This window comes from Lutra lutra, chromosome 4 (genome assembly GCF_902655055.1).
Source record: "Lutra lutra chromosome 4, mLutLut1.2, whole genome shotgun sequence".
Classification (NCBI taxonomy): Eukaryota; Metazoa; Chordata; class Mammalia; order Carnivora; family Mustelidae; genus Lutra; species Lutra lutra.
The window spans coordinates 91,036,780-91,062,819 of NC_062281.1; the positions used below are offsets into that span (position 1 = coordinate 91,036,780).

The window sequence follows — 26,040 nt, forward strand, 5'->3', positions numbered from 1 at the left end:
AAGCAATATCAACATCATTGTCTGATACTCAAAGCACTTACTGCATTACTTCTGATAAAAATCTCTCAGCCAAGGCTAGTTTTTTCCTCTCTAGTGAGTACTGACCTCATTTCATTTCTTTCTCTACTTTCTGGATACAGGATGGAAGAAGGGAGGAAACAGCCTCTTTCCCCATATAGATGCCCCCATCCTTCTCCCACTTTCAGTCACTTGGTATGCTCCCTTCATTCCAGCCCACAGGGATAGAGGTCATCTCACTGTTTTCTCTGCTTTTTTATTTCCCCTTTTCATTTCATTCAGCTCAGAAACATTTAGTAACATATATGCTGGGCCTGGTCTGATAGGCAATGCAGGGTCTACTGGCAAGGGGATGAGCGTCGTTATGTTTTTTAAGAGGAAGTTGATAAGTTTCTATTCAACATCTACTAAGAGCCAGGTGCTATGAGGGTCTCTGTGGAACCACCTGTGGACAAGACAGGTTTAGGTGCCTGCTCTCATCGGTCAGAAGGTGCTGTGGTAATAGCTCAAAGGAGAGATAAGAAAAGTTGTCTCACTCCTATCTCTTCCCCTGACTCAGCCTGTTATGCTCAGAAGCAAGACATACTGGAGTTTTGAGCACTGGCCAGGATGTTTCCATCCTCTCAGCCTTTTGGGGGGAGGATTTGCTTGATTATGGTGTTTTCCATGTAAATCTACACAACCTATTCCTTCAGCTCCTTTTAAGAATTTCCTGGGAAAAAAAATGTAAAATGCTTATGTGGATGTACCCATATGCATTAAGTCATAAGTCATTTCCAGGAAGGAAAGGAAGCCTGGTTCTCTTTGAACAATTTCTGTGGTTTTTTGGTACTTTGAGAGTCTCTCAAAAACAATTTTCCAGATGTCCTCACTTTCCCATCCTGGTACTCTTTTACCTAAATATCCTTCCTAAAGGCAGACCCTAGCCCCATCCAAATGAGGTTACAATACCCTCTTCTCCTACTTTAATTTTCTCTCACTGTGATACACATAGCCACTCTGCCTTCCACCAGCCTAAGGAAAAGATACCACTGAGGTTCATTTTCAGAAAATAAATGGAGGAAGTGTGACCTAAAAGGAACTGTGTGACTTGGCTGGTGTGTGTGTGTATGTGTATGTGTGCGTGATTTTCCTTCAATCCCATAGCTCGAATTGCTTTTTTACAAACAGTCTTAACTTTGAATCTTAACACCAAAGCCCAAGTAACCTCCTTCCTAACATTGCTTCCCAGGCTACTATTCTTCTGATTCACTGGTCATGACAGATGAAGGCTTCATTAGCGATATACCCACAGAATTGCATGTTTCCTATACTAGCCTGTTAAAAGAATCTTACTTTTAAGTCTAACCTTCATCTCTTAGGCAGTAGCTCTAGCCCATTTCCTCTCATTCAAGTAAGAACAATACCCGTCCCTATCTCCCTGCACCCTCTATCCTGTGCTTCTTTGTATTTGTCCTTTAGGTTCCAACAGGATCTTCCCCCCACCCCCCACCCCCCACCCCCCGCCACCCCTGCAGCTCTTGACGAAGACGTAGAATTGCTACCACTCTTCCACAAAATAACGAAAGGAAGCCGCAGGCAAGGCCCATCGGGACCCAGGAACCCAGGCCAGTCCCAACCCACTCCCTTCTTTGACCGGCTGGAGCCACTCCCAGAACGCCTGTCGTAGGCTCAGTAGGGCAGAAGGACTACAACTCCCAGCAGGTAGTACTGCCCCGCCCCCGGAGCTCCGCCCACGCCGAATCTCCATTGGCCTTCGGTGGGTGGGGATTGGATGGGAGGTGGCCATGGGGCTGCGACAGGGGTTTGTTCCCTCTTCGGCTTCCGTAGAGGAAGTCGCGCGGACCTGTATCTGGGGTTTCGGTGTCCCCCCTCCCCTTCCCCGGGGTCCGGGGGTGACATTGCACCGCGCCCCTCACGGGGTCGCGTCGCCACCCCAAGCGGACTCCCCAGCTGGCGTCCTGCCCCCATCCACCCCTCTTGGCCAGGCTTTCCACTCCGCCCCCTGCTGCTCAGCCATGGGGGCCGCAGTGTTTTTCGGATGCACTTTCGTCGCTTTCGGCCCGGCCTTTGCGCTTTTCTTGATCACTGTGGCTGGGGACCCTCTTCGCGTCATCATCCTGGTCGCGGGGTGAGTAGGGGGTCGACGAGACGCGGGAGGGCGCCAGAGAGAGAGAGAGAGAGAGAGATCCGGAAGGGGCTGGGCAAGCTTGGGAGCCTGAGTTGGGGGAGACAACTCGGAGGTGAAGATTGGAAAGCGTCGAGTCAGGGGTGTAGATGATTTGCCCTTTCCCGCAGTTGGTTTCCGCCTTCCAGGGATTGCACAGATTCCTCCTATACTCCTCCCGGCGACGTCAGAGGAGGCCCAAGGCCAAGACTCGTGAGGGGGGTGTGCTGACCTCCGGCGGCCTACGGGAGGATCCAGGAACGGATACCTCTCGCTACTGCGCGCATACATTCTGGCTTTCATCGCTTTGAAGACTCATTAATCAGATTTCTATCCCTTCCCCTGCGTCCAGATCCCTACTTGACTCCCTTGGTGGAGACACCGATCCTGTCTCCTCCCAGTCTCCCTGACCATCCGGAAGTCTAACTTCCACTTTCCATGCTGCAGCCTTGATTGGTTCCCCTCCTTGATTTCTCTGGCTCTCCCTACCCTGACCTGTCTGATTGCCCTTGTCTTTCCCCAGGGCATTTTTCTGGCTGGTCTCCTTGCTCTTGGCCTCTGTGGTCTGGTTCATCTTGGTCCATGTGACCGACCGGTCAGATGCCCGGCTCCAGTATGGCCTCCTGATTTTTGGTGCTGCGGTCTCCGTCCTTCTACAGGAGGTGTTCCGCTTTGCCTACTACAAACTGCTTAAGTAAGAAGATGGGATGGTTCCGAGGGGAGAAGGGCAGAGGACTGCACTATGAGAAGCGGGGCAAAATGCTGGGTGGTGGGTTTGGAAGAGGAGGCACTAAGGGAGGACGTTAGAGGGAAAGGAGCATTCCTGCCCTCCCTCATATTTCCCCTACCCCACCCCACCCTGCCCCATCCCAGGAAGGCAGATGAGGGGTTAGCATCGCTGAGTGAGGACGGAAGATCACCCATCTCCATCCGCCAGATGGCCTATGGTGAGCCAAGGGAGAGGGACTGGAGGAGGGAGTTGGACAACCCCCCTCTCCCAGGGAAGTAAAAAACATCCACGTGTTCTAAGTGGCTGCTGCTTTTCCTTCATACCTGACTTCCAAGGAGAGATGGTCTGGAGGGAAGAGTAGGTGTGGGGGAATTGCCACTGGGAATGGGGCGGGATCACTGGTAATCAGGTTCTAGAGATCTGTAACATTGATGAGACCCTCCTTCCCCCCCAGTTTCTGGTCTTTCCTTCGGTATCATCAGTGGTGTCTTCTCTGTTATCAATATTTTGGCTGATGCACTTGGGCCAGGTGTGGTTGGCATCCATGGAGACTCACCCTATTACTTCCTAACTTCAGGTAAGGTCTGCTTTCCGGCTTGCCTTCTTGCCCTATCCATCCCTGGCCTTGATCTGGTTTATTAGCCTTCACTGGGAGACCTCTTTGGCTCAACATCTCAGGAGGCTGGGAGAAGATGAGGGATGTAGCTCATCCCCATCTCCCTCCCTGCAGCCTTTCTGACAGCAGCCATTATCCTGCTCCATACCTTTTGGGGAGTTGTGTTCTTTGATGCCTGTGAGAGGAGACGGTACTGGGCTTTGGGCCTGGTGGTTGGGAGTCACCTACTGACATCGGGACTGGTGAGTTGGGGATACCGGGCTGAGTTAGAGAGAAAAAACTTTAATGGTGAGTGGGATGGAGGGGAGATAGATTCTCACTTCTTAACATTTTAAAACGTACCTAGAGAGGCGTGGCAGAAAGGTAAGTGTCTAGAAGTCTCTCACCTCAGCATCAGTTGTATAACCTGCTCTGGGGATGTTCTGGGAGGAGTTTGAATGGGTTAGTCCGACTGTAATACAGATGGCTGAGAGGAGCAGGAGGGTCAGAAACCTCTGGGGTAGCTGAAAATCAAAAGTCCTCTTAAACCACAAGATGTTGGTGCCCTGAAGGGAAGGATAGGGGAGGGGTGGGGAGGGTTTGAGTGAGCCACCTGGGGTGGGGGGAGGTTTGGGTCAAAGGCACGAAGAGAATGTGGCGATTAGGCAGAGGGAGAAACTAACTTCTTTTCTACTCTTACCCTATCCCTAGACATTCCTGAACCCTTGGTATGAGGCTAGCCTGCTGCCCATCTATGCAGTCACTGTTTCCATGGGGCTTTGGGCCTTCATCACAGCTGGAGGTTCTCTCCGAAGTATCCAGCGCAGCCTCTCGTGTAAGGACTGACTACCTGGACTGATCGCCTGACAGATCCCACCTGCCTTCCCACTGCCCATGACTGAGCCCAGCCCTAGCCCGGGTCCATTGCCCACCATTCTCTGTCTCCTCGTCGGTCCATCCCACCACCTTCAGGGTTTTGCTTTGTCCACTCGTCACCTTTAGTATCTAGGCTTCACCAGGAGCAGCCTGGGTTCAGCCAGTCAGTGACTGGTGGGTTTGAATCTGTACTTATCCCCACCATTTGGGGACCCCCCTCGTTGTCCAGGACTCCCCATGTGTCAGTGCTCTGCTCTCACCCTGCGCAAGACTCACCCCCCTTCCCCTCTGCAGGCCGCCGGCAGGAGGACAGTCGGGTGATGGTGTATTCTGCCCTGCGCATCCCACCCGAGGACTGAGGGAACGTGGGGGGGACCCCTAGGCCTGGGGTGCCCTCCTGATCTCCTCGCCCTGTATTTCTCCATCTCCAGTCCTGGACAGTGCAGGTTGCCAAGAAAAGGGACCTAGCTTAGCCGTTGCTGTGGAGATGAAATTAATGGAGGCTCAAGGGTAGACGAGCTCTCAGTTTCCCAGTACCTCCTCCCCAGACTGGGTGTCTTGGTCTTTTTCTCAGGTCTGAGGGGAACCATTTTTGGTGTGATATAGACCCCAAACTGCCTTTTTCTTTTCTTTTCTTTTCCTTTCCTTTCTTTCTTTCTTTCTTCTTTTTTTTTGAGTGGGGGAGGGAAGAGGTGTGTTGGAATTCTTCTAACCTCCTTGAACTATATTTTTCCTCCCCAAATTGCTCCTCATGGTGGGGCTTATATCTATCCACCTTTCCCCTTTGTCCCAGGCCTTGGGGGAAAGGAAGGAAGTGCATGTTTGGGGAAACTGGTATTACTGGAACTAATGTTTTAACCTCCTTGACCACCAGCATCCCTCCCCTCCCCAAGGTGAAGTGGAGGGTGCTGCAGTGAGCTGGCCCACTCCAGAGCTGCAATGCCACTGGAGAAGTCAGACTACCATGACATCACAGGGAAGGAGGGCAGATTTTTTTCTAGTTTTTAATTGGGGGATGGGAAGGGGGGGTGGGGAGGTTTTCTATAAACTGTACCATTTTCTGCTGAGGATGGCATATCGCATCCTTTTAATCAAGGTGATTGTGATTTTGACTAATAAAAAGGACTTTATAATTGTGGGGGGACTTGGCTTTTAAGGGAAGGGATAACATGTTAATCAAGACCTCTGCCCTCCCACATCTCTTATCCAACCTCCTTCCTTATTTGGCAACCTCTGATTCCCTCCAGCATAGCTTTGGTATGAGGACAGAAATCTGGGCTGGCACTCTCACATGTCAGGAACTTTGGGTTAAGTATTTTCCAGAGGCAGATCTCCCCTTGCAGGACTGGGGTAAAAAGAGTCATTTACCTATGCTTCTTTTCCCCTGTCCTTTGCCAGCCTCTGCCACATGAGGGATTAAGGAACTCCTCCCCTCTCAAGAGCCCCAAAGGAAGACCAGAGGTGGGATTAGAAATTTTTCATTTCCAGATATATTGAGCAAAAAAAAAAATAATAATAATAATAACCCCAACAGCAGCAACTCTTTTTCCTAAGGGGAGGTCCTGCCCTATATCTAGGGAAAAAGACATAAAGGTAAGGGGGTGGATGACTTTGGGAGGTACATCCCCAACTTCCTCCACAGCTAAACACAGTTTGCCATCTGCATTGTCAACATAGGGTTGTCCTGATCTGTACATTTCGAGAGGTCAAAGGCTCTGCTCTTAGTCCACGAACCAGAGCCTGTCCATGCCTCTCTGTAGGGGCTGTCTGGAGGAAGGAGGTGTCTCTGCCCACTACTCTTACAGTATTTTCTGACCAGTCCCTGCACCTCATTTTAGAAGCTCTCCAATTGGCACAAGGGGAAGGCATCCATGATGTTGGCAATGGGGCGGGGGGCGGGGGAGGGGATCTATGCCTCTGTGGCTGGTGCTGAGGTGAAGACCACGCTTTTCCGGTTTCCCAGTCTCTTCTTCCTGGAAGGGGGAATGGTTCATGGAAATTACTAGTGTCCTAGGTGAAACAGATTACAATAGAATAGAGTGCTTTCAGTAGAAAAGAAAGGACTGAAGGAATGGAAAGTAGGACCTCACCGGATCTTCCTAGCGATGAAATAAACAGCCAGTAGAAGGCAAAGACAGCCAACCAAGATTCCCACTCCTAGACTCAGCATTTCGCCTGGGAGAGACAAACACGGAAGGTGTCATCCTAAGAGTGACAAAGATACTGAGACTTTGCCTCGCTTACTGTGGTGTGCTCCCCCCGGCCCCCACTTGGTTCAGGGTGTCTTACCTGTAGTATAGGAGGATTGCACTGTAAGGGAATAAGATGCTGGTCAGTGGGACTTGAGCTCCCCATTCCAGCTGGGAGCAGCACACTATGCCTCCATGCTGGGGGAGATCATCACTTGGCACTCAAGGGACTGGTGGTAGTCCTAGTCCAAGCAAGTCCTAGAAACCCCTTCCCCTCCCAGCCTTTCTTTTCTTCCCAGGGGGCCCTAGTTCCTGTTGCCGTGCCCCCCAATTTCCCATCTCCTTTTCCAAGCCCGGTACAGTCACCTTGGATGAAAGAAGCAGAGACTATTCGCTGATTGAGAGGCTGGGGGGCTCGGTAGTTCTGTACCAGGAGCTTAGAGGGCTCCTCTTCCGTGGAAAACAACGTCTCATGAAGCTCTTTCAGCTGAGGAGTAGAAGGTTGGGTTGAGGGGAGAATTGTCACTTTGTGGAGCGGGAAAGGGTGTGAGGTTATGTCCCTGCTGCCTCACCTCTCCATGTCTCACCTGTTCCACTGAAATCTGAGCCCTTTGATTGAAGACTGTCCACAGCACACTCTGATAGCAGGGGGGTGTGGTGAGCGAGCCGTTGTAGCGAAAGAACTGGTCCCGCCGTGGGGGGAGCAGCTCTCCCACGTTGAAGGGAGGCACCGAAGTCTTCTGATCTGGAGGAGAACAGACTAGGACTCCTCTTCCCCTCACTGTACCCCAGCTTACCTAGATAGAACTCCCAGAAGCAAAAACCCCTGGCCCCTAACTCACTGTCATCCTAGGCCTCATAGGCCTTTTTGGGCAAATACCCCTGAGGTCCAATCTCACAGGCTCACCTTTATGCCTAATTTCATGCAAGTGACTCAGAATGTGTTCATAAACTGGATTCTTGGTCTCACCCACCTGGAAAGGGAGAGTTTGGAATGAGTCCCCGTAAATTGGCAGTCAGAATGGGTTGCTGACTAGCTTAGGGAGGGAGAGCAGCAATAGACATGGGGAGAATAGGACTGCAGGGTGTAGAGAGATTGGAGAGAAACCTGGGAGGGTCTGGGGGGCCACTGACCTCAATGAGGATGCCCAAGACAGCTAGGCCCTGGGGCTTCGGAGCAGCCTCACTCAAGCTCTCGTAGGAATCAGAATCATAATGTACAATGTGGAGCTGAGGGAGGGGAGAGGGAATTAAATCATTTAATGTTTCTCCATTACCCCTTCCCAAAGGCTTTGACCCTAGCCACCACAACCACCTCCAGAGTGCCCTAAACCTGTCCCACAAAGGTGGAACTTTCCCCAGTTTCCAGATTCTTCCTTTCCCTGGCACCAACCATGCCTGTTGCTATGTCCCAGTCCACGCTTTGCTCCCTGGTACCTCAGCAGCTGTGGCTTCACTGTTGATTTGGTGCTCTGATCCGCCCAGTGATCCCGTCTTGCCCCAGTGCAGGTGGAGCTGGGCAGCTACATATTTTCGGGGAAGTCCCTCCAGATACATGGTAGAGGGCAGAGAGAGTTTCACTGTGATGACCAAGAGAGCAAGCTTGGGTTGGTGGAGGAGTGTGGAGACATTCCTACCCCTCTGATGCCACTGTTCCTTGGGAGACTCGGGCCAGCCTTTTCTACCTCCGTTCCCCAGTGGCACCCAGTCCTTCCCACCAAGGCTTTCCTAGCATATCTCTCCCTTTCTCAGTGAGGATCCAGTTGCTGTTATGATGCTAAATCCACCCTGATTGTAGACATTCACTCTCCACCTTTGGCTTTCGTACCTCCAGATTTGTAGATGGAACCTTCTGAGAATTTAGAAGTTAGGCAAATGCTTCTTTTCCCTGACTTCTAAGATTGGAACTGGAGTTTATCCCTCCATGGAGCCTGGGCTTTTTACCTGTGTGGCCATTATTGTGCAGGTCCAAAGGCTCAGTGCTAGGCTGGTCATATCCATGGAGCTGCAGGGGACGTAACTCAGGATCGAAAGTCACACTGTCTGTCTGGATATTGATGGGGGATTGGGCATTGCTTCCACATTCAGGGTAAGAGGCTGACCAGTGGTCTTGACCATGTGGGCCTGGTGGAGAGTACCATGGTCATTTGTCCTGCCCTCCAAGCTCCAGCCACCCTTCAGGAACTCCCTCCCACCCCAACCTTTGGCGAAGACCCCAGGTGTAGGGCTACATGAGGAAGGGGTCCCTGATGGACTTGATGCGGCAGCACCCTTCACCTTCCCTGAGGCAGTGATGATTCCCCCACTTTTCTGATAGATAAGAGTAGTGGCTTTTACTTACCTGTAGTTTGGGGACAAGAAAGCTGAATGAAAGGAAAAGGGGATGGATAGAAAACCTGCATGCCTGGAAAGGTGGGACTAGAGCCGAAGCAGGAAAGCTGGGGAAATAAAATGATCCTAGAATGATGAATGATTCTTGGGGGCCCCCCAGGAAGTGGCCTGGGGATTTCGTTCCCTCTGCTGACTCCCCACCATTCATTTTTCGCTCTCACACAGGACTTTGCATTGACTCTGGAATTTGCTTATTAGTCAGAAATTCAAAGGAATTGAGTCCGCCTCCGTCAGGGTCACCAACTATCCTGTCAGCCTCCTGGACGGACCTCAATTCCAGATTAAGTAGGATCTCTGAGGTCAGAAAAAGAGCCAGGAAGTGGTGGATGGGCAGCTAAGATCAGTGTTCCTTTCCCTACCTGGTTTCCTCTCCACTCCAGCTCCCTCATCCGCACACACACTGACTGAGGACATCACTGGCCTTTCTGCTGAATCCGGAGGTGTGGGATTTGACAGAACCGGGTCTAGGAGTCATATACGTAAAAGGTAGGGCCTGGGGGTCTGGGGGAGGGAGGAGCTGGGGTCGGAAGCTAAAGGCAACTCCCCACCCACTCGAAAGAAGTCTTCCCGGCAGGTGAAGAGGTCCCAGTGCGAAAGGGGTAGCGGAAGGCCCTGGATTCTGCTCTCACCCTCGTATGTCCAGTGTTGACCTGCAAGGCAGAGAGAGTGGGGTGGCCGCCAGCCCTCTCCCTCCCGCGGACACTGCGCCGCCCCACCTCCCTCTCTTCTTTCCCCACCCTCCTCCCAGAGCGCTTCTCAAAGGAAGCCCTGAAACCGGACACCTCGGCGGAAAGGTCGGGGGCCCTATTTAAAATCACCAGCCCCGCGGCGAGAGAGCGTGGTGAGCAGAGGGGGGAGGAGAAAGGAATAGGTAGAGCCCGGAGACTAAAATTAACCCGGACCCAAAAGTGCAGCTTGCCCTGCCCTCCCTTTGCTCCCGCGGGAGCCAAGCCAGTCCGACACTTAGAAGATTAGGGTGAGGTGAGGGTGTGGACAGAGGATTTGGAAGAGAGGGACTAGAACGGGGGAGTGGGAGGGGAGGAAGGTTGTGTGCGGGGAAGGGGGCGGGGGGGGGGGCGGAGGACGGATGCTGCTCCCCAAGGGGAGAAAAGCCATTATTCATTGGGTTTGAAGCACCCCGTCGGGGCTTGAGGAGAGGCCCTTGGCTGTGAATTAACATTCAAGTTCTTCCGGTCCTAGGAGCTCTAAAGGAAACTTTGCCCATTACCAGGAGCCTCTGCTCTCTAGATCCCCAGATGGCTAGGGAAGGTGGGAGTCGGGGCAGGTCCACGCCACGTTGAGGGTGGTGGTGGGTGGGCACCGGCAGCCAGGCTGGCAGACACAGGCTGAAAGTGAGGCATTGTGTGCGGAACAGAGAGCTGCCAACTGGGTCACATGCTCCCGTGCAGTCCTATCTCAGGCCGAAAGCCTGAGGTGGGGGTTGGGGGGGTCTTCTGGTCCAGGCTCACCCAGGGCCAAAGGGCTTCAGCGTGAAAAGGAAGGCCTTCCCGCAGGTTTTCTCTCTGTTATTCCCATTCTAGTTCAAATTCAAGCTCTGGGAAAAAAACATCCTAAATTCCTTCCAATCTCTCTCTTACTCCCTCAAATTCCTCAGACTTCTGAGATATCCTTGATCTCATCCTTGGGCTCTTTTCTCACCCATCCCTTGGTTCAGACAACTCTGAAAGGCAGCCCAAGGGGCAGGGCTGGAGGCAGCCTCTCCCTCACCAGCTCCATGGGACTCTCTGTCAACTTGAATTCCGCGTTCAATGTGGGGCAGGCTCACAGCCTTGCCTTTCCTCTCCCGCCAAATTCTCAACCTGCTGGTTCTTCACCTCTTCCTCTTCTTTCCCTGTTTTTTTTCTTTTCCCTCAAATGTACTTTCCAGCTCTCCATTTGGCTGGCCCCCTCACTCCTTCATCCTCCCTGCAGTCCCCTTCTGCTCTCCAGGCCCTTGCCCTCACCCTGCTCCTCCAAGGGATCTTAATTACACACCTACTGTGTACCGCTACTGTGCTAGGCATAGGTAACACAAAAATGAGGGGGTAGGGGTCCTGGGGACTTTCTTGGGAGCCCCAAGGCCTGTTCTCCTTATCTCCTGGGAGCTTCTGAAAATCCTTTGTAAGCTGTAAAGGGCCCAACAATGTTGACTATTATTGCTACTGCTTTCAGGGAGACACTATAGAATCAAGCATGGACACTGGCCATGAGGTTCATGAGTGGGGATCAGGGTCTGAGTTAGTCAGGAGGCGCAGGGGGATGCCCCCCACCCCCATCAATCCTCTCTATTTTTTTACCCCCTACCTCCTTGGCTCCCTTAGTTGAGGGAGGTCGGAAATAAAAAAGGCCCAGGAGGGTTGCCTGGGACTAGGGCAGTGCAGGAAAGAGTGCGGGGAGAATCTGTAGCTTGCAAGGAGATTCCTGCAGTGTGTGTCCACATCCTGTTCCCCAGCTAGCTCCCCAACCCTCCCCCATCCCCACAAACAGCAAGGCTGCATAGGCAAAGGGGAAAGAAGGAAAGTGCTCTTTTCCCCACCCCTCTCTCTTCTCCCACATCCCTGAGTCCATTATTATTCAAGCTCCTAGTCTTCCTTTTATATCTCTCCCCCTCCCGCCCCCTCCCCCGCTCCCCCCCCACTCCATTTAGTAAACCTGGCAGCATATGGACATCAGCACAGACAGACACACAGATATCCAGATGTACCTACCCCCTTCAGCAGCCAGGATCCAAATCACCTCCAGCAGGAGAGTGAAGAACAACATGGTATCCCCGGAAGAAGCAGGTACTGGGAGTTTGGGGAATAGAGGCGAGGGTTGGCCGAGAAACAGTTGGGGGGAAGAGAGAGAGAGAGAGAAACAGAGGGTGGGGAGGGACAGAGTGGGAAAGAGTGAGAGAGGAGTTTCTTGGAGCTGAGCTGATTGTATTTATCTCTTTTTCTCTAGCTGTCTCTGTGTCTCTGTGGGCTTCCAGGGGATTTGGTTTTCAGGATAGCGTAGGGTTTGGGATCCCTGGGACAAATGTCTCGCTTCCTCTCTTATTTAATCTACCTCTACAGTCTTCACTCCACTTGCTGGCCAGTGACTTCACAATTGCCTCCCGCTTTTAAGGTGGCTCTGGATGAGTGTACGTGGTGGTGGGGGGGTGCTGCCTGGGTTGCTGGCGAACAGCTCCTTAAATAGTCTATTAGGCATGTGGAGCTGGAGCGTGCAGCAGGTTCACGGGGAGCCCTGGCCCTGGCTCAGGAGCGCAGCTGGGGTTTAGCTCTTCCTTCCTCCGCTCTTCTCATGGGCACTGGCCAGGTGGGTGTCCCCGAGAGCGGGTCTGGGGCATGGAAGGAGGGCTTGGGGGTCCAATCCAGGCCCCTGAGGGGGACATTGTGCTCTCATTCCCGGTCTGTCTGGCTTTTCGGAGGAGCAACTCCTCTGGGTGGTCTGGGGCAGAGGGCGGGAAGCCCTGCTCCCCGTCGCCTGCAGAAGCAGAGCTGCCCCGGAATGGGAAGAGTCCAGAGTTCCAAGATAGGAGTTGGAGACCCAGGGTGCAGGTGAAGGGTAGGAAGTCCAGGGCTAAAACCCAGCTTGTGGAAAATAAAGAAGAGAAGTGAGGCAAGAGAACTTGTTTGGAGCGATCTCTTAATGCGCCTGTCACCACCCCCTTCCCACAGTGAGGCCTGGGTCCACGTGCCTGTGTGGTCTGGGTGGGGGTGGTGGTTTTGTTTGCAGTATAAAGCCCATTTGTGTGCCCAGCGGGGGAGGGGCTGCAGCAGCACCGTGGAGAGACAGCGGCTCCAACTGCCAGACCCAGCCACCTCCCTCCCCAGGGAGCCCAGATCTAGGGCGGCTTTTGTCATTGAAGAGGACACTGACCCTTGGCAGGGAGGCCAGGGCAGGAGGAGAGATGGGGGAAGACCTCTGAAACAATCATTACCACCGTAAAAAAAAAAAAAAAAAAAAAGGCGGACTCTAGAGAAAGGGAGGGGAGGGAGCTGAGAGACCATGTGATCTAGTTGGAAGTGGGGCCCAGGGTCTTCCCTCCCGCTCAACAAAGAGCCGAGGGGCCCGACCTGTGGGACTGAGTGAAATCTACCACTGGGAGCTGGATATGTAGAGCATGGTGGCTGCTGGGTCTCAGGAATGTGGGCTGGTGCCTGTTTCCCCACGGGACTGGAAATCCCGATCGGAATGTACATCCTAAATCCCCCATTAGAGAATGTGAAATAATTTCCAGCCAGGCACTGAGACCTCTTTCTCTTCCGTGCCCTTCGCCAGAGTCACCCGCCCAAGGATGCGCCCATTTGAGCTCCCTCTGCGCTAGTCCCTCCTGCCAAGGAGCAAGAAATAGCCAAAACAAGGGAGCAGAAGCTAGATAAGGGAGCAGGAGAAAGCCAAATGAACAGAATAATGCACGCGCCGGCTCATCAGTGCCTGCACAGGCAGGAGCCGCCGTGCCTTCCTGGCACCCCCCCACCCTCATTGATCTGGGACGCAAAACTATTCGGCAGATATCATTTCCTTCTTCATTTTCTCATCATCACCCTCAGAATTATTTTTCCCTTCCAAGGCGCAGTTTATATTTTGAGGTTCCCCCAAAGTCCCACCCCTCTCGTCTAAGAAGAGTACAAGGCATAAAGTGTAAACTAGACATCCTGGGAATCAGGATAGTTAACAGAGAGAAATACAGAAACAGAAAAGAAGAAAAGCGGAGACATTTATTGCCTGGGGGTAAAGAGTGGGCCTGGATAGAATGACCTTCGCCAGGTCAGAGTTTCCTCCCAGACGCCGGACTCTAATTCAGCTTCCCCCAGGCCTGTAGGCGCCACCTCCTGGTTGTCTCAGGAATTTTTTAAAAACCAAGAATTAGGGGCACCTGGGTGACTCAGTGGGTTAAAGCCTCTCCCTTCCGCTCAGGTCATGATCCCAGAGTCCTAGGATCCAGCCTCGCATCGGGCTCTTTGCTCAGCAGGGGGCCTGCTTCCCTATCCCCCTCCCTCTGCCTGCCTCTCTGCCTACTTGTGATCTCTGTCTGTCAAATAAATAAATAAAATCTTTAAAAAAGTAAATAAAACCAAGAATTAATTAATTAATTAGTTAATAAAGAGTTTATTTATTTATTTTGACACACAGAGAGAGATCACAAGTAGGCAGAGAGGCAGGCGGGGGCGGCGGGGGGGCGGGTAAGCAGGCTCCCGGGAAGAGCAGAGAGCCTGATGGCGGGATGGATCCCAGAACCGAGATCATGACCTGGGCGGAAGGCAGAGGCCCAACCAACTGAGCCACCCAGATGCCCCTAAATTCTAAAATTTTAATTAAAGTGTGTGTGTGTGTGTATGATTGTTTCAGGGAAGTGTTTCGCTGCTGGTGGGACTTGGGATTTTTGCCTACAGGAATAAACATTGTTTCACTAAAATGTCCAACCCCAGACCAGCAGTTTCCCACTTCTAAGTGAGCAGCCTCTCCAGGCCCTGGTGCTTCCTAAGCGGACAAAAGCCTTGGTTTCTGGGTGGAAGGGAGAAAGGAGGCAAGCACTGACCTCAGGGCACTTGTCCTTATTTTGATCTTTGGCTCCACTACGATATTTCTGTTGTCACCAAGCTAATTTGGAGTATGTGTCAAGAGGACCTTTATACATTAAAACAAAACAAAATGCCATTCCACCTCCCACTCCCTTCACCTCAGTAGCTACTCAAACTCTGGCACTTCTGTTTTAATTCCTACTTCTCCAGCACAATCCTTAGACTGATTTGGCTAAACCCAAAGGCGTTCCACTGCCTTCTGGCGCCATCTCCTGTCCTTTCAAATGCAGTGAAATGTGAGCAGGTCAGAGAATCAAGTGTCCAGCTGTGGTAGCTTTTTGGTTTGTTTTTTCTTAAAAGGTCCTTTTTATTTTATTATTAATTTTTTTACTTAAATGATCTCTACACCTCATGTGGGGTTCTAACTTATAACCCCTGAGATCAAGAGGGTCATGCTCTTCCAAATGATCCAGCCAGGCATCCCATTAAGAAGTCCTTTTAAGGGGCGCCTGGGTGGCTCAGTGGGTTAAGCCACTGCCTTCGGCTCAGGTCATGATCTCGGGGTCCTGGGATCGAGCCCCGCATCGGGCTCTCTGCTCTCTCGGGGAGCCTGCTTCCTCCTCTCTCTCTGCCTGCCTCTCTGCCTGCTTGTGATCTCTCGGTCAAAAAAAAAAAAAAAAAAAGTCCTTTTAAAAAGGATATTTAGGGGGCGCCTGGGTGGCTCAGTGGGTTAAAGCCTCTGCCTTCGGCTCAGGTCATGATCCCTGGGGTCCTGGAATCGATCCCCGCATCGAGTCTCGCATGGGGCTCTGCTCAGCGGGAAGCCTTCTTCCTCCTCTCTCTCTGCCTGCTTCTCTGCCTACTTGTGATCTCTGTCTGTCAAATAAATACATAAAATCTTAAAAAAAATAAATAAAAGGGATATTTAGGGGCGCCTCTGACTCCTGCTCCCCATGCTCGTGCATACTCGTTCTCTCTGTCAGATAAGTAAAATCCTTAAAAAAAAAAAAAGGATATTTAAGCTCAATAAATGTCCTAAATAGTCTAAAACACCTTCCAGGAGCCCACTAAGCCCTTTGAGTTTGTGTGGTGGGTATACAAGAGTTCAGTGTGGGAGGGAGGCTAATCAAAAAGAAAGGAGGGGCGCCAGGTGGCTCAGTCACTTAGGGTCTGTCTTCAGCTTGTGTCCTGATCTCAGGATCCTGGGGTCCAGCCCTGCATTGGGCTCCCTGCTCAGCAGGGAGCCTGCTTCTCCCTACCCCTCATGCTCTCTAACAAATAAATTAAAAAAAATAATAATAAAAACAAAAAGAAAGGAGAATGGCCAACACAGGAACTTATTCAAGCAATACAGTTGGTAACTAATTACTGAGAAAAGAGAACCAATAAGGAGACAATTAGATGGAATCCGATTTCGTAAAAGAGCAAGTAACTTTGTGCCATGAAATAATGTAGACGCAGAGATATTCTAATTTGGTAGATGATCACATTTATTATCACACACTTGTCTTCTAACACATGAGTACTGAAGCCCCTTAAGCAAACACAAGAACTTCAAGAATTGAAGTCAGAGTAAAAAAATAAAATAAATAAATAAATAAATAAATAAATAAATAAATAAAGTCCAAGTAATTTGGGAGAGGGGTGGTCAAAATTCTGGATCATTTTCTCACCTTTCCAGTTCACATTGTCCAACAAATGCAATGTGAGACTACTATAGACAGAAGACAGACCTGAAATCTTATAACTTTGTTTAAAAGATTTCATTTATTTGACAGAGAGCGATCACAAGTAGGCAGGCAGAGAGAGAGGGAGAAGCAGACTCCGCACTGATCAGGGAGCCCGATGCGGGGCTCTATCCCAGGACCCTGAGATCATGACTTGAGCCAAAAGCAGATGCTTAACCCACTGAACCACACAGGCTCCCTTGAAATCTTGTAACTTTAATCAAAAAGTAACACATTTTTAAAAGGGACAGGAGTCTAGAGGCGCCTGGGTGGCTCAGTGGGTTAAGCTACTACCTTTGGTTCAAGTCATAATCTCAGGGTCCTAGAATCGAGCCCCGCATTGGGCTTTCTGCTCAGTGGGGAGCCTGCTCCCCACCCCCCGGCCCCCACCGCCTGCCTCTCTACCTACTTGTGTTCTCTCTGTCAAAATAAATAAAGAACATCTTAAAAAAAATAAAAGGACGTGAGTCTTAAAAGGTCAAGTGACTTGGCTGAAGTCATATAGAAATATTTCTGGGACAAAGAATCAGGTTCTGACTGACCCCTCACTCAAAACATGTTAAAATGCTTTAAAGAACAAGACCAAAAACCTTTAAGGAAAATAGAGGTGTTTTTTTTTTTTTTTTTTTTTTTTAAATAGAGGACATTTCTGGTTCTGGCTGTTGCTCCTGCCGCAGTTAGTTCCCTGTAGTAGCTGAGGAGGCATTGCTGGAAGGAGGAAGTCCAAAAACCAACAAATCTATTTTTTTTTAACCTTCAAGCAATTTTTTTAAACGATTTTATTTATTTTTTGACAGACAGAGATCACAAGTAGGCAGAGAGGCAGGCAGAGAGAGGGGAAGGGAAGCAGGCCCCTTGCTGAGCAGAGAGCCCTATTCGGGGCTCAATCCCAGGACCCTGAGATCATGACTTGAGCCGAAGGCAGAGGCTTTAACCCACTGAGCCACCCAGGTGCCCCAACTTCAAGTAATTTCTAAGGATCATCTGCAAAAGTGGAATGCAGCTATTAATGAGCTCACAGATCCTGCATTCTTTCTACTGTTCTACTATCAAATGCACTTATTATTTAGGGTATTACATATATTTTAATTAAGTAGTACTTTCACAGGGTGGTTATAAATCCATTCACATTGGGAAAAATTGACTTTTTCCTCCTTAAAAAAAAAAAAAACGGGGGACCCTTGGGTGGTTCAGTTGGTTAAGCCTCAGACTAAATCTCAGCTCAGATTTTGATCTTGGGGTCGTGAGTTCAAGCCTCACTTCGTGGTGTTGGTTTTTTTTTTTAAATTTTAGAAGATTTTATTTATTTATTTTACAGAGAGAAAAAGAGAGAGAGAGCACAAGTGGGGGAGTGGCAGGCAGAGGGAGAGGGAGAAGCAGGCTCCCCGCTGAGCAAAGAACCGGATTCGGGGCTGAATCCCAGGACCCTGGGATCAGGACCTGAACCAAAGGCAGACCTTTAACAAACTGAGCCACCCAGGCACCCTTTTTTTGTCTTGTCTTGTCTTTTCCTTCCTTCCTTCCTTCTTTCTTTTTTGTTTAGATTCTGTCAGAGAGAGAGAGAGAGAGAGCACAAGCAAGGGGAAAAACAGGCAGAGGGAGAAGCAGACTCCCTCTCAAGCAAGGAGCCCCACATGGGATTTGATCCCAGGACCCAGGGATCATGACCTGAGCTGAAGGCAGACTCTTAAACATCTGAGCCACTCAGGTGTCCCTCAAGTCCACTTTGGACTCCACACTGGGCATGCAGCCTACTTAAAAAAAATAAATAAATAAAAACAAAGGAAATAATTACTAGGAGTTGGCTCTAGAATGGTAGAAAACATTGGATCTTAGCAATGGCTTGTCACTTTTCCTTTTAATTATTATTAATTCTTTATTATTATTGTTATTAAAAGATTTTATTTATTTATTTGACAGAGATAGAGATCACAAGTAGGCAGAGAGAGAGGGGAAAGTGGGCTCCCTGCTGAGCAGAGAGCCCGACGAGGGGCTCAATCCCAGGACCACAACCCGAGCCAAGGGCAGAGGCCTTAACCCACTAAGCCACCCAGGCGCCCCTCTTTATTATTTTTTAATTATACAAGTAATACCTGATGAATTTAGGGAAAATAGAAGATTCAAAAAAGAAAAAAAGTAACATCACTTTGTCCTATTCCTTCAGTTAGAAATTCCTTCAATTAGAAATAACCGTGTAGGGGGCACCTGGGTGGCTCAGTCTCTAAATGTATGCCTTCAGCTCAGGTCATGATCCCAGAGTTCTGGGATCAAGCCCTGAGTTGGGCTTCCTGTCTGGGCTCCCTGCTCGGTGGGAAGCCTTTCTCTCTCCTCCACTCCCCCTACTACTATTCTCTCTCTTGCTGTGTCTCTCTCTGTCAAATAAATAAATAAAATCTTTCGGAAAAAAAAAGAATAACCGTGTTAATATTTGGTATTTTATAGTCATTTTTCTTTTTTTTTATTAATTATTTTTATTAACATATAATGTATTATTTGCCCCAGGGATACAGGTCTGTGAATTGTCAGGCTTACACACTTCACAGCACTCACCATATCACATACCCTCCCCAATGTCCATAACCTAGCCACCCTCTCTATAACCCCCTGCCCCCACCAACCTTCAGTTTGTTTTGTGAGATTAAGAGTCTCTTATGGTTTGTTTCCCTCCAGATCCCATCTTGTTTCATTTTTTCTAACCCCCTACTCTGCCTCTGAAATTCCTTATATCAGGGAGATCATATGATAATTGTTTTTCTCTGATTGACATATTTCACTCAGCATAATACCCTGTATTTCCATCCACATTGTTGCAAATAACAAGATTTCATTTCTTTTGATAGCTGCATAGTATTCCAGTGTGTGTGTGTGTGTGTGTGTGTGTACATATATGTATATATATATATATATATATATATATATATACATATATATATATATATCTATCACATCTTCTTTATCCATTCATCTGTTTATGGACATCTAAGTTCTTTCCATAGTTTCACTATTGTGGACCTTACTGCTATAAACATTTGGCTTCACACACCCCTTCGGATCACTACATTTATATCTTTAGGGTAAATACCCAGTAGTGTGATTGCTGATCATAGGGAAGCTCCATTTTCAACTTTTTGAGGAACCTCCATGCTGTTTTCCAGAGTGGCTGTACCAGCTTATATTCCCACCAACAGTGTAGGAGGGTTCCTCTTCCTCCATATCCGCACCAACATCTATCATTTCCTGACTTGTTAATTTTAGCCATTCTGACTGGTGTGAGGTGGTATCTTATTGTGGTTTTGCTTTGTATTTCCCTGTTATTAATTGGTTTATATAGTTGGCTGCTCCCATGTTAGGGGCATAGATATTTAAAATTGTTAGAGCTTCTTGTTGGACAGACTCTTTAAGTATGATATAGTGTCCTCCCTCATCTCTTATTATAGTCTTTGGCTTAAAATCTTATGTATCTGATATAAGGATTGCCACCCCAGCTTTCTTTTGATGTCCATTAGCATGGTAAATTTTTTTCCACCCCCTCACTTTAAATCTGGAGGTGTCTTTGGGTCTAAAATGAGTTTCTTGCAGATAGCATATTGATGGATTTTGGTTTTTATCCATTCTGATACCCTGTGTCTTTTGATTGAGGCATTTAGCCCATTTACATGCAGGGTAATTATTGAAAGATATGAATTTAGTGCCATTGTATTGCCTGTAAGGTGACTGTTATTGTATAGTGTCTCTATTCCTTTCTGATATACTACTTTTAGGTTCTCTTTTTGTTTAGAGGACCCCTTTCAATATTTCCTGTAGAGCTTGTTTGTGTTTGCAAATTCTTTTTATTTTTGTTTGTTCTGGAAGCTTTTTATCTCTCCTTCTATTTTCAATGATAGCCTAGCTGGATATAATATTCTTGGCTGCATATTTTTCTCATTTAATGCTCTGAATACATCATGGCAGCTCTTTCTGGCCTGCCAGGTCTCTGTGGATGAGTCTGCTGCCAAAATAATATTTCTACCATTGTATGTTACAGACTTCTTGTCCCAAGCTGCTTTCAGGATTTTTTCTTTGTCATTAAGACTTGTAAGTTTTGCCATTGGATGCTGGGTGTGGACCTATATTTATTGATTTTGAGGGGTTTCTCTGTGCCTCCTGGATTTTGATGCTTGTTCCCTTTGCCATATTAGGGAAATTCTCTACTATAATTTGCTCCAATATACCTTCTGCCCCTCTCTTTCTTCTTCTTCTGAAATCCCAATTATTCTAATATTTCATTTTATGGTATCACTTATCTCTCAAATTCTTCCCTCGGGGTCCAGTAGTTGTTTGTCTCTCTTTTGCTCAGCTTCTTTATTCTCCATCACTTGGTCTTCTATAACACTTATTCTCTCTTCTGCCTCATTTGTCCTAGCAGTAAGAGCCTCCATTTTTTAAAAAAAGATTTTATTTATTTATTTGACAGACAAAGATCACAAGTAGGCAGAGAAGCAGGCAGAGAGAGAGAGAAGGAAGCAGGCTCCCCGCTGAGCAGAGAACCTGATGTGGAGCTCGATCCCAGGACCCTGGGACCATGACCTGACCCGAAGGCAGAGGCTTTAACCCACTGAGCCACCCAGGCACCCAAGAGCCTCCATTTTTTATTGCACCTCATTAATAGCTTTTTTGATTTCCACTTGGTTAGATTTTAGTTCTTTTATTTCTCCAGAAAGGGTTTCTCTAACATCTTCCATGCCTTTTTCGAGCCCAGCTAGCACCTTGAGAATCATTGTTCTGAACTCTAGTTCTGACATATTGCCAGTGTCTGTATTGATTAGGTCCCTAGCCATCATTACAGCCTCTTGTTCTTTTTTTGGTGGTGAGTTTTTCCACCTTGTCATTTTATCTGGATAAGAATATATAAACGAGGAAATGAAATACTAAAAGGGTGGCAAAGACCCCAGAAAAATGTACGCTAACCAAATCAAAGGAGATCCAAAACTGGGGGGAGAAGAAAGGGGGAACAAAGAAATAAAAATTAAAAAAAAAAAAATATATATATATATTAGACTGGTGAATAGAACAGAGCCACCTACTTGATTTTGGGTGTAGAAGAAACTACCTCCCAAACTACCTCCCTTACCTTAGAAGAAACTACCTCCCAAAATTTTAAAGAATGAAGAACTTAAATGTATACAATAATAAGGGTAAACACGATGAAGGGATGGAACGTGACTATAAAGATGAAAATTTTGAAAAAATTCTAAAAGAGGAATTGATAAGTTAAGTTAGTTGAAAAAAAAAAAAAAAGGAGGGAATGTGCTCAGGCTGGAGACTAGAACAAAGCCATGTGCTAGATTAGAGTATATTTTGATTTATTAGAAGAAATTGTATCCCAAAAGTTTTTAGAAAAAAAAACCCATATGTATACAAAAAATAAGGTTAAATACAATGAAGGGATAAAATGTGACTATTAACAATGAAGGTCTAAAAAGATTTTTTTTTAAGAAAGGTATTATTAAGATAAACTAGTTAAAAACATTAAAAGAGGAAAGTGGAAAAGTTAAAAAATAGATTAAGAAATAAATAAAATTAAAAAAAATTTAACTTTGCAAGATGACAGGATCATGGGGGAAAAGCCGTGAATTCTATGAGTTGCTTTCCCCTAGCTCTGGAGTTCCGCTGTTCTCCATCTGTGAGCTTGGTCTTGGCTAGATGTTCTTGCTGCTCTTCTGTGGGAGAGGCTCCTGTTGCAGTGATTCTCAAGTGTCTTTGCCTGAGGTGGAACTGCACCACCCTTGCCAGGAGCCCGGCTAAGTAATCTCAGGTTCGCTTTCGGGAGCTTTGTTTCCCTGAGCACTTTCTGTACAGCTTTGGAGGATGGGAATGAAAATGGCGGCTTCCCAGTCTCCTGCCCAGAGGAGCCGAGAACTTGGGGCCCCACTCCTCAGTGCCCCCTCAGAGAAAAGCGGACAATCACTCCCATCTCCCTGGTCTCTGGCTGGGCTCTGAGCTCACCTGGTCTGTGACCAAGCACATCTATCTGTGGTGCACGGCCCCATTTGGAGTCTCCAAACCCAGCTGATTCCTGCCGTGCTGCTCCTCCCAGAGGAGGAAGCTATGTCTCCCCAGATTGGCCACTTGGGGGGGGGGTTCTTGCTTGAAGAGTAGTGGTCTGACTGTGTCTTGGATCATGGTTTAAGGTAACCCCAACTGAGATCTCACTCCTTGGCTCTGTCTCTGTAAGTTGGCTTCCCCGCTCTGAAACCTGGCAGCTCTGCCACACTCATACACCCCTGATCTTTCTGTGACCCTGTGGGACCTGAGACCATACTGTCCCTGCGAGGGCTCCACCCCTGCTTAGCCTCTGGAGTGATGTCCTTCAGTGGACCAGACTTCCAAAAGTTCTGATTTTGTGCTTCCCTGCTCCACCGCTTGCTGGGAGATGGTCCCTCTCACCACGGTCTATCCTCCCAATGCTTTGGATTCTCTTTTCTGCTTGTCCTACCTTTTCAGAAAGTGGTCGATTTTCTGTTCCTAGAATTATTGCTCTCCTTCTCTTCTATCTCCTGTTGAGTTTGTAGGTGTTCGGAATGGTTTGATACCTATCTAGCTGAACTCCTGGGATCTGATGTCATTTCAGTGTGCTACTCCTCTGCCATCTTGCCTCTATAGTCATTTTTATATGAAGTTACATCTAAATGCATACATTTTGCTGCACCAGGATGGCTCAGTGTGTCAAGCATTTGGCTTGAGGTCAGATCATGATCCCAGAGTCCTGGGAACAAGTCCTGCATGGGGCTCCTTGCTCAGCGGGAAGTCTGCTTCTCTCTCTTCCTCTAGTCTCTCCTCTGCTTCTGTGTGCTCTCTCTGTCAAATGAGTAAATAAAATCTTTTTAAAAAATGCATACATTTATGTGTATAAATGTACTTTTTACAAAAATGTAACCATACTATACACATATTTGGTCTGTAACCTTTTTTTATAACATTATTTTGTGAACACTCTTCAATGTCCATAAATATGTATCCCTGTTTCTCTTATACTTTTTTTTTGAAGATTTTATTTATTTGACAGAGAGAGAGATCATAAGTAGGCAGAGAGGCAGGCAAAGAGAGGAAGGGAAGCAGGCTCCCTGCTGAGCAGAGAGCCCTGCTGAGCAGAGAGCCCTGCTGAGCAGAGAGGTGGCGAGAGAGAGTCTTAAGCAGACTTCATGCCGAGAGTGGAGCCTGATGCAGGGCTTGATCTCACTACCCTGAGAACAGGACCTGAGCAGAAACCAAAAGTCGGGCGCTTAACCAGCTGCCCACTCAGGTGTCCCCAATCCTTTTTAAAAAGTCAGGTTTATGAAGGTGTTATTTACATGCAGTAAAATTCGTCCTTGTTAGCATAAAGTTCTATGTGTTCTGACAAATGCATACATTCCCGCAATGACCATCATAATCAAGACAGAACAGTTCATCATGCCTGCTGCTCGGTAATTCCCTTGTGCATTTGTTGTCAGCTTCCCTTCCCACACTCATCCTTTGGTAACTACTGATCTGTTTTCTGACCCTATGATTTTGCCTTTCCCAGAATGTCTTATATATTAAATTATACAGTATGTAGTGTTTCGAGTCTGTCTTCTTTACTTAGCATTCATTCGTGTTGTTGCATATCAGAAATTTGTTGCATTTTATTGCTGCATTTTTCTACTCTATGGGTGTACCACAAGTTGTTTATCCATTTACCAGTTGAAGATCATGTGGGCTGTTTCCAGTTTTTAGCGACCAAGAATCAAGCCACTGTAAACATTGGGGTACGAGTTTTTTTTTTTTAAAGATTTTATTTATTTGACAGACAGAGATCACAAGTAGGCAGAGAGGCAGGCAGAGAGAGGGGGAGAAGCAGGCTCCCCACTGAGTAGAGAGCCTGATGCAGGGCTTGATTCCAGGACCCTGGGATCATGACCTGAGCCGAAGGCAGAGGCTTTAACCCACTGAGCCACCCAGGTGCCCTGGGGCATGAGTTTTTGAATGAACCTATTCTTTTAATTGTTCTTGGGTGGGAGTAATAGTGGGAGTGAACACCCTGTGCTGGGTTGTATGGTAAGTGTATGTTTCACTTTGTAAGAAACAGCCAAACTGTCTGTCATTGTGGTTGTACTATTTTTCATTTCCACCAGCAATGTGTGAAAGCTCCAGTTGTTCTAGTATTGGGCATTTTTGGTGATATATCTCTATATGTATATGCATGTGTATATACATAAAACAAAACAACAAAAAGTAGCCATCCTAATAGGTCTGTTGCAGTATTTCTTTTTTTTTTTTTAAAGATTTTATTTATTTATTTGACAGAGAGAGATCACAAGTAGACGAAGAGGCAGGCAGAGAGAAAGAGAGAGGGAAGCAGGCTTCCTGCTGAGCAGAGAGCCCGACGTGGGACTCGATCCCAGGACCCTGAGATCATGACCCGAGCCGAAGGCAGCGGCTTAACCCACTGAGCCACCCAGGTCCCCCGCAGTATTTCTTTTTAATTTGGGGTGTGCTGTTATGGACATTGGGGAGGGTATGTGCTATGGTGAGTGTTGTGAAATGTGTAAACCTGGCGATTCACAGACCTGTACCCCTGGGGATAAAAATATATTATATGTTTAATTTGGGGTGTGTTCCTTTTGAGGTTTTTTTTCTTCTATATTTATTGTAATATTTCCCTCCTTAAAGGTCATACTCTCCAATGGTATATACATAAATTGTCACTCTTTCCTTCTTTCTCTGGAGAGATAGAGAAAGGACCCTTCAATTGGTGTTCCATGGCTAGGCAAAATTTTAGTATTTTTCTCTCCCTCACAACCTTTTAGCTATTTTGCAGAAATAAGATTCACTTGTACCATGGTTAAATTTTTGTACAACAAACAGAATTTTAGTATTTTTTAGTATTTTTCTCTCTTTTAGCTATTTTACAGGCATGTAGCTTTTTACAGAAATACCTTTTAGCTTTTACAGAACCTTTTAGCTATTTTACAGAAATAAGATTCACTTGTACCATGGTTAAATTTTTGTACAACAAATCCCATCTTTTCATGGGATTTCATGGGACAAACAGAGATCACAAGCATAAAGTGAGAGATATGTTCAATTGGAGGAAATTTTGGTTTAAAGGTGAGTAAAGTCTACATTAGGGAGTGTAGCAAGCTGTTCCAAGACACACTGAAACAACGAAGAAGAAACAAACAAAAAAAAAGGCACAAAAACAAAGCAACAAATAAAAGACATATATTGAAAGTAAACCCACCACGTTGTAAGAAGTAATAACACCAAAATAATTTATATTAATGCAAAATACTGCTTGTCAAAGCAGCTCAAATAACCAAGCAGGAGAAACCTGAATTCAATGAACCACATTGCACCAGTTCACTCAGCTTCTGTCAAATTTCAGTATATTTCCATAGGATTGCATTAAACTCTTGGGTTACTAAGACTTGGTTTCTGGTATTTTGTGGAAGCTGTTGACATGATTGAACTAAAGTTAAATGGAAACCCAAACACAGCCTTGGCAAAAATCCAGACTGTATTAAGAAATAAACAGAGGAACACACTTATCCAAACACATGGCAGAAGAAAATGCCAAAATCCCAACAGGCATTGTGCATTGAATAAGCTCTCTACCCTGTAACTGTGAGTTTGGCTTTGGCATGGTAAACTCCTCTGTAACAAAATATATGTATCTTCTTATCTTTTACTACAGAATAAGAAAAGCAAATGTTGGCTTAAAGATAGCTAAAACACTCTATTTTCTTCTTTGTAGAAGATCCACAAGTCAGTTGTTAGCTACCTCATATATTATTGTTGTTGTTGTTGTTATTTTTAGAGGGGGAAGGAATGGGGAAG

General features: G+C 47.3%; 2 protein-coding genes and 1 long non-coding RNA gene across 7 annotated transcripts; 2 read left to right on the plus strand and 1 right to left on the minus strand.

Annotated features, from left to right (window-relative positions):
* The first annotated feature begins 1,790 nt into the window (after nt 1-1,790).
* Nucleotides 1,791-5,524, plus strand: APH1A (aph-1 homolog A, gamma-secretase subunit). Its single transcript, XM_047726030.1, has 7 exons — nt 1,791-2,149; nt 2,709-2,879; nt 3,059-3,132; nt 3,370-3,492; nt 3,646-3,773; nt 4,222-4,345; nt 4,681-5,524. The coding sequence occupies exons 1-7, from the start codon at nt 1,806-1,808 to the stop codon at nt 4,743-4,745; spliced, it is 1,029 nt and encodes a 342-aa protein (XP_047581986.1). The 5' UTR covers nt 1,791-1,805; the 3' UTR covers nt 4,746-5,524.
* CA14 (carbonic anhydrase 14) lies at nt 5,033-12,323 on the minus strand. 5 transcript variants are annotated; one of them, XM_047726026.1, is made up of 13 exons: nt 12,015-12,323; nt 11,675-11,752; nt 9,596-9,616; nt 9,326-9,430; nt 8,520-8,699; nt 8,013-8,155; nt 7,710-7,805; nt 7,483-7,549; nt 7,163-7,320; nt 6,942-7,062; nt 6,676-6,696; nt 6,477-6,561; nt 5,033-6,359 (listed from the first exon to the last, which is right to left on the minus strand). In XM_047726026.1, the coding sequence occupies exons 2-13, from the start codon at nt 11,727-11,729 to the stop codon at nt 6,296-6,298; spliced, it is 1,116 nt and encodes a 371-aa protein (XP_047581982.1). In that variant the 5' UTR covers nt 11,730-11,752; nt 12,015-12,323; the 3' UTR covers nt 5,033-6,295. The 5 variants fall into 5 exon arrangements, with proteins under 5 accessions (XP_047581982.1, XP_047581981.1, XP_047581984.1 ...); XM_047726025.1 differs by having other exon boundaries at nt 11,675-11,775; XM_047726028.1 differs by lacking the exon at nt 9,326-9,430.
* LOC125097880 (uncharacterized) lies at nt 9,302-24,567 on the plus strand. The gene is made up of 3 exons (XR_007126643.1): nt 9,302-9,452; nt 11,614-11,749; nt 24,508-24,567. It is a non-coding gene; the product is annotated as an uncharacterized LOC125097880 (long non-coding RNA).
* The last annotated feature ends 1,473 nt before the right edge of the window (nt 24,568-26,040 follow it).